General features: G+C 46.9%; 1 protein-coding gene across 1 annotated transcript in view; it reads left to right on the forward strand.

The window, feature by feature from the left end:
• Nucleotides 1-250: 250 nt before the first annotated feature.
• Nucleotides 251-14,532, forward strand: part of CCDC60 (coiled-coil domain containing 60) — a 151,423-nt gene continuing 137,141 nt past the window's right edge. Inside the window, exon 1 of the mRNA XM_090062608.1 lies at nucleotides 251-774. Within this exon, the coding sequence (XP_089918734.1) occupies nucleotides 469-774 (306 nt within the window). The 5' untranslated portion in view covers nucleotides 251-468. The remainder of the gene's footprint in view (nucleotides 775-14,532) is intronic.

Below are 14,532 nucleotides of genomic sequence, written 5' to 3' on the forward strand. Positions count from 1 at the left end.
CGAGGCCGCACGGCCCCAAGTCAATCTCTCTCTCAAGCACGGCGGCTTGGAGGCGGCCGGCGGACGAAGCGGCTGCCCCACGCGGGGCCCGCTGCTGGGCCCAGCAACCTCCCCCGGCCTTCCCGGGGCAGCTGCCGCCTCCCGCGGGCGGGCGGGCGGGGCGGGGCGGGTTGCCGGGGCAACGGAGGACGCGGCGGCGGGAGGGGAGGGGAGGGACGCGGCGCGGCGCCTCCCAGCGCGGCGCCCCCGGCCCAGGCCTGTACACATGCAGGCAGGAGCCGGCCCAGGCCCGTGCCAGGGGCACGCCGGGCCGCACAGCCTGGTCTAGCCCTGGCCCGTGCCCTTGGCAGTGCTGCTCAGGGGCAGGCTCCTGTGCTGGGCTCGGCCCAGGGGCCAGGCTGCAGCCCCCTGTTGCAGCGCTGAGGGGCCCCAACCCGCCTGCAGCGTTAGGGAGAGGCCAAGGAGCCGATGAACAGCAGGGGCAGGATGCCCGGGAACACGAAGACGCTGGACCCCCGTTATTTCGTGCTCATCAAGCCACTGCCCAGCCCCACACAGAAAGGCGTGAAGGTGCGGGCCAGGAGTAGCACCGTGTACCAGCGCTGGGAGCCCAGGCAGGAGGACGTGTTCTGGGAGAACTACCACCGACGGCACCAGCAGCTCACTCGGCAAGGCTACTGGACCCCCAACTGGAAACCCTACCAGGAGCTCGGGGAAATGCTCTACCTGGAGCCAAAGAAACTCACCCTCTACTACTTGGGACAGCTCCCTCAGGTAGGCTTGCCTCTCCGGCTCTGTTTTCTATTGTTTCCTATTTTTGGTTTTCAGTAGATGTGAAAAGAGCATCGTGCTGTAATTAAATTGAGGAGACGCATTCCCATAGAAAAGAGCATTCAGTCAATTTCTGTTTAAAGAGCAAGAAGGAAGTCTGCAGCAAGGTGCCGTGCTGGCCTAATAATCAATAATTCCAATATAATAGAATGAATAATGACAGCACAGAACATCTGTACAAACAAAGCCAAATGCAGCGCTCTGACCTTTTGTGTTGCAGATTGAGAACCAAGAAGAGAGGTATTCAGAGTTGAAAGTTATAGTACTTACTCTTTTAACAGAGCAGAGGAATTAGAGGAATAAGAGTGAAAGTTAGAGAAGGAGGAATGCACTCTTTTGTGGGATGGGTAATCAGATCACCCCGAAAAAGGAAGGAAAGAAAACAAACAGAAGAGGCAATATATAAGAATGAGAAAAGGGTGGTTGCACAGAGAACAGGAGTCATCAAAGAGATGATGGGCTCATAGAAGGGGTGTCAGACTCACTCTGCCCATCCGTTGGGCTGGATCTGGGCTGCAGTCCATACATTTGATACCCCTGATCTATAGAATGGGCAGTGAGTTAGGAACCGAGTGTAAAAGGGACATCTCAGAATTGGAAACAGGGTGATGGGTCAAAGAAAAAGATGAGGGGCTAGGAGTGGAAAAGGTTATCAAAGAGGGTGGTGTGAAAGCCTTTGAATCAGTTAAAGTTATTTCATGTTACGAACTGTATCTGTATCGGAGTTCACAAAGTCAACTATTGTTAGCTGGATCTGCTGTTACATTTAATACCCATTTAAGTATTACTTCATCATAGTCCCCTTGCTGTTAGATATTGTGTAAGTGGGTAGAGCTCTACCATGGGTCTTCATTACTGTCTGATTTAATGACAAAAACATTAGTTTGCTTGGTTGCACCTGAGATGAAATTGTAAAATCCTGTTTGTTAGCTGTAGGATTGCTGTCTCATGCCAGAAAATTTAAGTCTCCCTTATGTTCATGCTCTCATCCAAGGGAGGTAACTCCACCTGTTGTGTAAATATGCCCAAATACTCTTCTACTCTCAGCACCCCAGTAACTATAATAATGTAGGCCTTGATTTCAACTGAGCTATACTTTCTAAAGTGATACCCAAGAGCCAGTTGCTTGCAGCTGTTATGGCAAGCAGTAGTGGTGTGGTAGATGGGAGGAAAACATAGGAGAGACTAATCACCCACTGCAGAGGAGATTCTGTCTACTCACTGCTTACATTCACTGCAGAGAATTATGTTGGAAGAACATTTAGAGATATAAAGACTTACACTGACTTTTTAAAGCTTTCAAACAGGCACTGGTTCCCATGCGTTATTTTTCTAACTTTCTAACGTTTGATCATCTTGCCCTTTTAAGTCAAAGGTATGGTTCTGTGGGTACATGGGTGTACTACCAATATAGCCATCATCTTTGACCTCTAAAAACTTTCTTCTGAACCTACAAATACCTTTTAAGTTTGATCTTTCCATTACAATGTGGAAGTCAGTGGAAATTTTGCACAGGATATGGGCATTATAAAGGGAGATATTGAAATTGAATTTGAATACAGGTATTTGAGATTTAAGTCAAATTACCAGGTTAAAAATGTATACTTTCTGCAAAAATGAGCTTGATCTCGGTCAGGTCTGTATTAAAAATACGGTGTATGACTGTAACTTAAATTGGAGATTTTCTAAGCTCATGGGGGAATTAACTGCCCAACTCTTTTATTATTGTGGGATTTGTGTGGCTAAACCCCCTAGTAGCTTTGTAAATCTCAACCTAATTTATGTAATAAAATATGATTTTACTTTAAAAGACCAAACGTACCTTGCCATAGCACTATGCTGGAATATTATTATGATTCACTATATATTCAGATTACTATACCTTACCATTTCAACCACTGGGTGAGTGAACTGTAGAATTGCTAGAAGTAAAAAATATAATCTGTTTAATATATTTGCAATATGGGCCTTCCAAAAGTTAGCCTTTCATTAGTCACAGTGAAGTCTAAACAGAATAGTCAGGAGATTAGAACCCTCTGCGAGTTCCATAGATTTCATAGACATCAGGGCTGGAAGGGACCTCGGAAGATCATCGAGTCTAGTCCCACACCTGAAGGGCAGGAAGTCAGCTGGGGTCATAAGATCCCAGCAAGATAAGCATCCAATGTACTCTTGAAGGTGTTCAGTGTAGGTACTTGAACCACCTCCAATGGCAGGCTATTCCAGACCTTGGAGGCTCAGACAGTAAAGAAATTCTTCCTTATGTCCAGCCTGAAACAGTCTTGTAGTAGTTTATAACCGTTCGACCTTGTCATCCTTTGGGGTACTCTGGTGAACAAACGTTCCCCCAGATACTGGTGGCCACCAGATCACCCCTGAGCCTGCGCTTTTCCAAGCTAAAGAGCCCCATGGCTCTCAGCCTGTCATCGTAAGGTCTGTTTCACTGACCTCTGATCATGCACGTGGCTCTTCTCTGGACCCTCTCAAGCTTCTCCACATCCTTTTTGAATTGTGGAGCCCAAAACTGAATGCAGTACTCCAGCTGCAGCCTCACCAAGGCCGACTACAACGGGAGAATTACGTCCTGGGATTTGCTTGAGAAGCATCTATGTATACAAGCCAGCGTTTTGGTCGCTTTACTAGCCGCAGCATCACATTACAGGCACATGTTCATCTTGTAGTCAGTGATGACCCCCAAGTCTCTTTCTTCCGTAGTGCTAGCCAGCGTAGCACTGCCCAGCCTATGAAGATGCTGCAGGTTTTTCTTCCCAAGGTGGCAAACCATGCATTTTTTCGTGTTACCATCAGGTACACCATCAGGTTCTCATCCACCCATTTGCTGAGCCTGTCCAGATTAGCCTGGATCACCCTCCTGTCTTCTGGTATGGATGCTTTGCCCCAAAGTTTGGTGTTATCGGCGAACTTGGCCAGTCAGCTTCTGACTCCAGTGTCCACATCATTAATGAAGATGTTGAACAATATGGGTCCAAGGACAGAGCCTTGGGGGACCCCACTGGTCACAGGCCACCATGACGATTGGTTTCCATCAGTTACTACCCTCTGGGTCCAACCACGGAGCAAATTTCCCAGCCAGCAGATCGTGGTGGACCCAAGGCCACAATTGGCAAGTTTTGCCAAGAGGTGATTTTAGGATACCAGATTGAAAGCTTTTTTGAAGTCAAGATATATGACATCACTCTCTTCTTCTCCTTTGTTCAGGTGATAGGTCACCTAGTCGTGGAAGGAAATGAGATTGGTCAAGCGAGACCTACCCCCAACAAACCCATGCTGGCTATCCCTTAGGATGTTGGCGTCAGCCAGTTCATTAAGGATGGCCTCTTTAATAAACTTTTCTAAGATCTTCCCCAGGATAGAAGTCAGGCTGATGGGCCTATAGTTAGCTGGATCCACTTTCCTCCCTTTCTTGAAGATAGGCACCACGTTGGCCTTCTTCCAGTCTTCGGGCACTACACCAGAGCGCCACAAGTTTTCAAAGATCTGTGCCAGGGGCTGAGCTATGACGCTTGCCAGCTCCTTGAGTACTCTGGGGTGTAGATTGTCAGGGCCAGCTGATTTGAAGGTATCCAGCCTCTCAAGGCGTTCCTTTACGAGGTCAGCATTGATGGAGGGCAGGGGATATCTGTGAGGGAGTGGGGCCTAGGAGTGGCCGTGTACTCCCTAGCGCCCTCTACCATCACTCAAGGTGATTCAGCACCCTCTGGTTCTCGCCCGCCATGACTTTGATGACAATTAGTTCAGAAGGGAGGCTGCCTCTATCCCCTGGTGAATGGTGTGAGTGTTACTACCCCTACTCCGTATGGGGTGCCTCGGCGCACCCCTGCCTTAAGGGCAATGCATGCCTCCTACCTCCCCTTCAGCACGCCCCAAGCCTCGCAGCTGTTCCTGGATGTTTATTCTGTCCTTGCCTGCCGACGCCCTCTCTGGCGCCCCTTGGGCTCGTCCTGCCCTGGTGCCCCTCTCTGGCACCCCCGGGCCTGTCACCCACCTGGCGCCCCTGGGGCTTGTCACACCCTGGCGCCCCTCTCCAATCTCCCTGGGCCTATCCCACCAACTGGCAGCCCCTTACCGGCACCCCTGGGTCAGTCACGCGCCTGTCGCCCCTTTACCAGCGCCCGTGGGCCGATTTGACAACCTGCACCCTGATACCGGCGCCCCTGGGCTGCTGCTGCAACCTGCACCCTGCTACCGGCACCCCTGGGCTTGCCAGGCCCAGGCCTCGCCCCACTGGGCCTGTCTCACGGTTCTTCTGCCGCTCCTTGCCCTCTCTGGAGCCTCTCGCCCCACTCTGGGGCCTGTGCCGCACCTCTCGTGCCCGTTGCCCCACTCTGGGGCCTGTGCTGCACCTCTCGTGGCTGGGGCTACAAACCCCACACCCCGAGCGCCTCTCCGGCACTCCTCGTGCTGTGCCCACCGTGGCACTACTCACTGTGCCCCTGCTGGGCACCGGGAACCCCCATGCTACTGGGGAGCCCCCGTGAGGCCTCCTTGCACCCCTACAGCCTCACCTGGTCCTCCGGTGTAATCATAAACAAACCAAGCAGTCAGCCAGCCGGCTATAACGTACCAAAAGGCCTACCGGCTTACAATCCCACCTGCACACAGTGCTGACTCTCAGTCGCTACCGCTGTCTAGACACTCTCTCACTCTCTCTCTCTCTCTCTCTCTCCCTGGATCATTGCAGCCAGCCAGCCACCATCACTGACCCTGCTGCTCAGCTCTCCCACAGAGCTGCAGCTGTCAGAGGGGAGGTGTTCCTGGGCCCAGGCCTGAGCTGTTATAAAGGGCCTGGCCCTGCCCCCCTCCAGTCACCTGACCGGCTGGTTACCACAGCAACCCACAGCTGCTGCCCTGCTGATTGACAGCCAGCCATTTCCTTTACTTAAGGCACAGGACACCTCAGTGCTCCTGTGACTATCTCCCTCACCCAGACCTCCCTGTCCTGTAGCGGGCACGGGCGTCCCATGGGACTGATGAAAGACCGACACAAAGTACCCATTTAATAAAAAGTTGGCTTTTTCCTGGGTGTCAGTTGTCAGTTGTCCCATCTGGTTCAGCAGGGGTCCAATGTTGCCCTTGCTTTCCTCCGATTCCCGACATATCTGAAAAAGGACTTTTTATTGTCCTTGATGCTTGAAGCTAGTTGGAGTTGAATTAGACCTGGGCTGGAGTTCTTCTGTAAACTAGTATCTGTTGACAAGCACTCTTAAATGGAAAATCTCCCAGAAAGAACTAAAAAATGATTGAGAACCTATTAGGACATGATTACATAGGAAGATGTGAACATAAGAGTATAATTATCATTAGCTAATTACACATTTATAGTATTATTTAAGTGCCTGGTGATAAGCGTATGATATTAGCCAACAAATAGGCTCCCCAAAAGCTGTATTTTTATTGCTTATTTCTGTGTTGTTATTAAGTAAATCTGTTATCACTGGAAACTTACAATCAGTATTTGAATGCCTAACTGTTGTATTTTGGAAGATCTGCGGTGATGTAAGTCATTGGAATACAACATCTATCTTGCAATGAGAACAGCAAGCAATGCCAGCCAGTCAGACAAAGGAATTGCATCCCACTGCAGTCCTTTGAAACCAACACTTCTATGCTGCAACCAGTAACAGTGACAGAAGAGGTTCAAAATGTTTAGTATTTGTGTGAGAGGCAAGGATTTTTTTCATGATATCTTTTTATTCAATTAATGTATCGTTGGAAGAGTTGTTGGACAAGGTGTCAGGCATCAACTGTGCTTCCTCAGGTCACTTTTATTTGTGATAAGATGACCTGAGGAAGCCTGCTTTTCCTCAGGCCAATAAAGTGTCTATTATCTGAAGACAGTTGGGTGGCTCACTTTGCAATGGTGTTTCTATCTGCAGAAGTTGAAATTTCCTGGTATGTCAGTACGCTCCTCTTCTCATCCTTCAACGAGCACCATCAGTGTCTTGTGATGTGTTTACTACACTGATTTTTTTTTTTACTTTTGTTCTCACTTTTTTGCCCCGTCTACTCTAGCAGTATCATTGTGCAGCTAAGCAGTACATTCATGTCATACAGAACAGCAGGATTAAGTTGCTTCTCTCCTACCTGGTGCCCTAGCTTTTTAAAATTCTTTGCATGACTCCCCTTGACATGTACCATCCTGCGTTGTACCCACAGTGAGTCTGTGCCTAAATGCTAAAAGTCAACCCTTTAAGCATCCATTACATATAATTGAAAGTTACTTGATTTGGGTTGAATTTCTTTTTTTTCTCTCTCTCAAAGGTCGGGCACACACTATGCAGACGACACTGATTCATTGTAAGTCAAAGAATGTCACTTTGCAGACCGCATTTTTGATTTCCTAAGTGTTCAGAGCAGTGTGTTAAAGGTCTTTTTCTGATTCCTTGGTGTAACAGTGCATGGTGATATTAGTCACCTTTATCATGTTCATATAGTTTCTTTTGCCATAATTGCTGTGACAAATTCATTTGCAAAACCTCTGGGGTGGCTTGTTGACTTTTTACATAAAAGCAGGTGGCCTTTTTGACCAAGCCCTAAACAATCCAATTCTACAAAATGCTCGGTGTCATTAATGTCCCAGTGTGCTCTGTACTTGTGATAAGAGTCTGTTCTGTAATTGTGTGCTTTTAGGTAAATAGGTCACTAGATAAGATTGATAACAACATCAGCAATGAAATGTTTTAAACCAAAACTGGAGAAGAAAACAGCAGTTATATTGGCTAGAAATTACCCTGGCATTATTCACATTGCTGTAGTTAAAGATCTGTCAAGGTATTCATTTTAGAGAACTAAAAAGGACTAAAACTTCTATTGCAAAAATATTCTATTCCAGACTGAAGCTTAAGGACAAATAACAGCTGTGCCCGCATAGATAGGCTAAGGCAAAGAGGTAATGCAAGGAGCTTTTCCCTTTTAGTCCACACTTTCAAAGGGCAATCATAATTCAACTACCCTGCTGAGGAGTGCTGTTGAGGCAAGGCAAGTGGTTAGCACTAGTAGATCCAGCACGCTTGGGGAGAACACTTACTAATTCCCTATGAAATAAGTAGCCAAATGAAGTACCTCTCCACACCTCCCTCCAATACCTAGAAGGTATTATGGCTTAGCCCAGTGGTTCTGAACCTGTTTAGACTCAAAGCACACCTTGTTCAGTCTAGGGCATCCCTCAGGAGACTTGAGGCACCTGCTAGTTTTCACTCATTTTTTTGACTACAGAAAAATAATAGAGCAGTTCTTCTGTTGCAAAGAGCTTGGAAAGACCACAAAAGGTCAGAAAGCTTTTAACAGTATGGGTTCCTGTTTAAAATATCTTGGTTTATCTTGTGAATCATGTTTGCACACCTAAGAGTGCTGACATTCGATGGCACCTTACAGAACCCTTGAAAGAATCTCAAGGCACCCCAGGATGCCTTGGCACCCTGGTTAAATTGTTCAGTTGTACTGTTTAGGTACAGACTCATAATTTAACAAACCTATATTTTTACAGATGGGTTTAAAAAATTGATTTTTTAAAAATAGATTAATAAATCAAAGGAAAAGAATTGGCCCATCTGTCTACTTATATTAGAAACTATGAAATTATATTAAGATCCAAATGCTTTGGATCAAGTACTTCATGTAGTACTTCTCCAGATCAACAGTTATAAGATGAATAATTTGTGGAGTACAGTACTCCTGTGAACGGCTGCTCCAGAGTTGCTTTGCTGTACGCACCTTTAACATTTTTCTTTATCCAACATTGCTCCTGTCTGCCCTTGGGTATTTTGAACAAACAATTGCCTGAGAATCAAGATGCTGTAACATTATTCAGATACCTCAAAATGCCTACAGAGTTGAAACTGCGTTGTATGCACCATATACAGACTGGAGTCAAATCCAAAGGCCTTTTACATGGGAAGAGGGCAATTTCTGTCTATATAATGTAAAAGCTCCCATTGGTAGACCTGATGGGGCTTAAACCTGACACTGGTACAGAACTAATAAAAATCACTTTGGCCTTATACAGACATTCAGTTTCTTGTGGGAAAGTTGCTGCTTTCCTAAGAGAAACCACAAATGTACAGATATTCAGACTTTTTCTTCTAGGGTAAAAATGTCTACTCCAGGAAAAAAAAAACCTGGGAACAACAGGGATTAAATCAGTCCCAGGAGAGTTTCTCCTGGAAAAGTGAATGGATTTTTTAAAATATATTAATAAATCAAAGGAAAAGAATTGGCCCATGTGTCTACTTATATTAAGATCCAAATGCAAAACATGGCACTCACTCCAGTGAATGCTGTGGCTTGTCTCAGAAGAGAACATAGACCTTCAGCATCTCCCCCTCTCCCTACTTACATACCCACTTTAATTATATGGAAAGCTCTGCGAAGGAAGCAGTGTGCACTGAAGGTATTAAAGTATTTCAAACATTTCTTGATGTATATCCAGCACGTCTCTCAGGGGCAGGCCTCCCCACAAGGAAGACAGTGTGTTGCTCGCTGGACTCTGTTGTTCTAGCACATGCCCCCTTAGCAATCCCCACACTGTGCGGTACAGAAACCTAGGCTGATCATGGGCAGTCTGTGTCAGCCAGTCAGGGCTACCCTACTATGCACTGCTGCCGTCTGTTGCCAGGCAGACTAAGGAAGCCTGCAGAGCATGCTGAGGTGTGTGCACAAGTTCCTCCCCCTGTCAGCAATGTAAACTCTCCAGTCTCCAGGACCTCATCATTCAAACATCTGTACATATGGCTGTGGGTAAGTCACTCTACCAGGAGAACAAACCTGGGAGAATTCTCCCACATTATTTGAATGTGTGTACACATTATTTGACTATAAGGTAACTTTTAAGGGACATTTCTAAGGAAAGTAGGAATGATTTCTGAGGTGTATAGTTTTATGGTGATTTTTGCTTTCTAAAATGACAACTGCTTGCAGGGACTCAGAAATTTGGAATGTTAGGAGTCCTCCAGAATAGGTGAGAAAAGTAGAGGGTACAGAAAAGACTATCAGTGGACTGATAACTTCAGTTAATCACCTAACTATCACCAAAACATATGAGAGATTAGTTGCACATAATGTAAAACAAAAGAGCAGTTGCAAGCACAATTACACTATGATTACAATTTTAGAGTTCATAGTGTCACATCATAAGAGAGATTTTACTACTTACAATGTAAATGAAAGGGTACATCATCTTATGCCCCTGAGAGACCTGCTGGATATACATCAAGAAATGTTTGAAATACTTTAATACCTTCAGTGCACACTGCTTCCTTTGCAGAGCTTTCCATATAATTAAAATGGGTATATAAGTATGCCCAACTTGGGTTTCCATGGAGACTTCTGTGCTTAATTAACATAGCAGGATTTTTCAGATAGTTTGTCTTTGCTCTGGCTAACCTCTGCTTGTTCCCTTTTTATTTTTGGTGTGTAAAATTTAAACTGTTCAATTTTTTCTTTTGGCATTAATCACATAAATATTATATTTTCTCTGAAAGAACATAGAAAAATAACTCTTCTGTTCAGTGATGGAAGAACATAACTGTGGCAGTTAGTCCAATAACTTTTCCTACAAGCTTCATAACCTCCACTGATAACTTGTATGAGTGAACCCTTGACATGATAATCATCAGAGAAGACAAAATCCATGCACGCTCCTCATCTGAGGTGACATTGTAGATTTGCTTTTAATCATGAAAGCTGGTGTGCCCCATTAACACTTCCTCTATTTACCAAGATCACAAACAGCAGCAAGGAATTAAGAACTTTTACTAACTATTGTATATGGATGGCATTGACCTCCATGGATGGAGTCTGACTTGCTGGGATATTTGTACTTTTGTTGCTGTGTATTACCATAAAGCAAGCATATCAATCATATGGCTTGTGGGCTGAAGCCAGCCCATGGAGCCACTCTACCTGGTCTAGCAGGATAGTTGAAGTTGCTGAGTGTGGCCTGCCATTGGGCCGCGTTTGGCCCTGTGACCTATGGCCATTGGTGGTGAAAAGCTCCCTGGCGCCACCACCCCCAGAACCCTTCCATCAACCCTCTGGTGGACCCTCATTTCCAGACCCGTTGCTGCTGCTGGATTCCTGGCACTGCCAGACCTACTGCTGCAGTGACCATGGCAGCTGCCCCCCCGCCACCCTGGGATGGATTGGGCCCTCAAGGAGCCTCACAATCTGGATCCGGCCCAGGGCTCCAAATGAGTTCAACACCACTTCCATACATTGTACTCACAATTCTTCTCAAGGTTAAAACTGCATGGTTCAAAAGCCTCTATGTAGCCCAATTATCTCCAACCTTTTCAGGTCAGAGATCACTTCGGGAATTTAAAAAGGAACCAAAGATCTATACCCCCTCTTCCCCTCCCCCCAAGCAGGTAAGTCTGGCTAGGGGAACGGGGAGAGTGGAGGGGAAAGGGCTGTGGGGGGGGAGCAGGGCGTATCGAGGCCCCAGCTCTAGGCCCACTCCCTCCCTTACCACTGGGGCCTGAATCTGCACCCCCCCTCCAACAGCGGGGTGGTAGGGAATGGGGCAGAGGCAGGCCCTGAACACCTGGCGTGCAGCGGGGGATGGAGCCGTAAGCAGCTCATCTGGGGGGGGCATGGGGGGGAGAAGCACACAGCCCAGGAGGGCATGGGGGGTTGTGTGCCCCCAGATCTGCCAGCAAGGTGAGGTGTCACCGGCTCTTCCTGGCCAGGCTGCAGCAGTGACACTGATAGGGAGGCCAGGGGTGGGGGTAGCCCCCGCCCAACCGCCCCTTCTAGCACCAGCATGGCCCAGGCCCAGCGAGAACAGCCCAGTCTAGCGCAGCCTGCCCCCACCCCCCACCAAAGACCTGGGGGCTGGTGGGCATGGGGGTGGGAGGAGCTCCAGCTGCAAGCTGGAAGACTGTGCCAAGCTGTGCTCAGCAAGCCTGGCCTGTGCTTGTGCTTGGGGTGGGCGGTGCTGGCACCAGAAATGGTTGGCACCCATGTCCTCACTCCCAGTGCCACCACTGCAGCCTGGCCAAGAGGGGCCGGCACCATCCCAGCCCCAGCTGGTAACCCACCTCACCCCCACCCTGTCAGCAGATCCAGGGGCACACTTTCCCCAGTGCCCTCCCAGGCTGTGTGTCCCCCCTCCCCATGTCCCACACCTTGCACTGGCTATGCAGGGCCTGCCCCTGCCTCTACCTCACTCCCTGCCTCAGAGCTGCTGCAGCTGCTGGTACTGCCCCACTTTTGAGGGGGGCACATGTCCCCCCAATCTGTGTGCAGCAGAACCAGCTGCCACTCTGAGCTGGGCTTTGTGCCCCGAGCCCAACTGCACATGCCCCCCAGGCGTCTGCCCCTTCCCTCCCTAACCTGCTGGGCTGGGGGAGGTGAGCATGCATGCACGCATGTGCTCAGCCCCCCAGCCTAGGATTGACTTCAAGAGGCTCCAGGATCCCCTGGTCAATAAAGATCGACCATTGATGGTTGGTGACCATTGATGTGGCCGATGAAAATGACATTTTATGTGACCAAAAACTGACAAGCACAAACATTACAATGCTTGAAAATGGATTGTTAGTGTGATTCAACTGTGTGTCCAATGCCGAATATAATCCTTCATCACAATCATCCACCCATTTTTCACACCTACTTAAGCTTAACTTTGTCTATTACTGTAGTGGCGTTATGTTATTGTATGTAAGGTGTTGCTGTACATTAAATGTTTAGTAAACGTTTGGAGGCATATCTTCTCCAGGTATGTAATGGAAGTGGTAGAAAGGAAGACTGAATAATTTGATTGTAGAGCTTGAGAGAGGGACACAGATTTTTGAGATTTTAGAGTGAAGGGCTAGAAAGGAGTCAAAAGGAACATTAAGACTGAGTTTAGGTGACAGAAAAGATAGTGATGTTGTCAGCAAGGGCAGGATGGGACGAGAGTATTTGACTTGATGGGTAAAAATAAGTAGAATGCTGGGTAGATTTATACCTGAACAACTAGCCAAAGTTTTTGCTATATATTAGGGATGTGCAAAGTGGGCAGTATTTGATTCAGATTTGGATTCGGCCTGATTTGGGGGACTGTGATTTGATTCTCTGATGCGGTTCACTGTCCCAATTTGATTCGGCTGAATCTGAAGATTCGAATCTGATTCAAAGAATCAGCAATTTGGCCGTAGACACAGCTTTATGTTTTTATATGTACCTCAAGGTACCAGGCACAGCTTCTGAACGCTGCGATGTTGGGGCAGATGGAGTGTCCCATGGGAAATACTTCCGGTCCACTTCCAGGTCTGACCCCCTGCACCCCTCTAGCTCAGTGATCAACCACAGGGGGACCCTGGGTGCCCCCCCCAGACCCAGGAGGCAGCAGTCACCAAGCTGGGGGGGAGGGAGGGAAGGGTCCCCTGTGCACTCCGCAACAGACCCGGAAGTGGATCAGAAGTGCTCAGTCTGCCACCAAGCATGTGGGGAACTCCCCACACGCTCCTGTTGGATGCTCCATCTGCCCTACCACCTCAGTGTTCACAAGCTGATACCTTGAGGTATGTAGAAAAAACATACAATGCTGTGTCTATGGCCAAATCATCAAATCTCTCCAAATTGATTTGGAGGCTTCTGATTCGATTCGGAGAGATTAATGGGTCTCCTGATTCAATTCAGATTCAGAGATTTGGCTGCTGAATCTCCTCTGAATCGAATCAACAATAAAAGCTTCACACAGCCCTACTATATATCTATCTATTTTGATTAGTCTATAAGGTTGGAAATCTATACTACCTTCCATTTGATTTCAGACTAACATAGCTAATTATGTCTCTGCTCATGGGAAAAATAAGTTCAGTTTAAATGTAATTTTTTTAAATTTACAGGTGAGACTACATTGTAACATATCTTTCTGGCACCCTCAACATATATACTACATCAGATCAGATTCTCTAGACTTTTTTAAAACTGTGTACTACTGTTTGGATTTACTAACTTAGACGCATCCCCCCCACATTATATGTAAACTCTATATTAAATGACATGTATTTACATTTTAAAGTCAAACAATTGAAGATTAAGAAGTGCAAGAGTTAGGTTCCCTGCTTGTCTTAATTTAGTTCTTCATGCATCCAGCTTGTGCACTATATAGGAAGAGGTCCTGGAAAGAAATACCATGCTTACTCACATTCTACAATCACCTTTTCCCCAAAAATTAATATTCCAAAATTGGAGGACACGTCTTAGGTGGGGAAGTTGATTTTCTGACCAGAATAAAAGCTCAGAGATGCTGTAAGATGCAAAAAGCTTCTGCTTCTTTTCCTTCTCTTCCATTCAGCAGCCACATGGAAGGAAAAGCAGATTGGGCAGGGAAGCCTGGTGATGCCTGGTATAGTCGTACCCTGCTTTTACTCCTGCTTAAACTTTCCCAAAGTTTAAAACCAGCTGCCTAGCAACAGCAGTGGCATTTCTACTCATGCAGTGCTAATGGAGTCAACTGACTTCATAACATATTATAATATCTATCTGAGTTTCTGTTAATTGCACTTCACTCCACAGGTGCTAATGACCATGTTCCTTTTTTAATGGTCTTTATGTTCCACTACTCAAGCTAGCCTTTCTTCACCAATTTGCTAGCTATTAGCTACTTTTGGTCTCTCTTCTCCTGTTTCACAACTCTGAAGACTGTTGCTCTTTTCAAGATTCTGGATCCACCCATCGAGTCCAGTCTTCAGC

This window comes from Crocodylus siamensis, chromosome 9, assembly GCF_052110815.1.
Source record: "Crocodylus siamensis isolate JL-2025a chromosome 9, ASM5211081v1, whole genome shotgun sequence".
NCBI lineage: Eukaryota > Metazoa > Chordata > Crocodylia > Crocodylidae > Crocodylus > Crocodylus siamensis.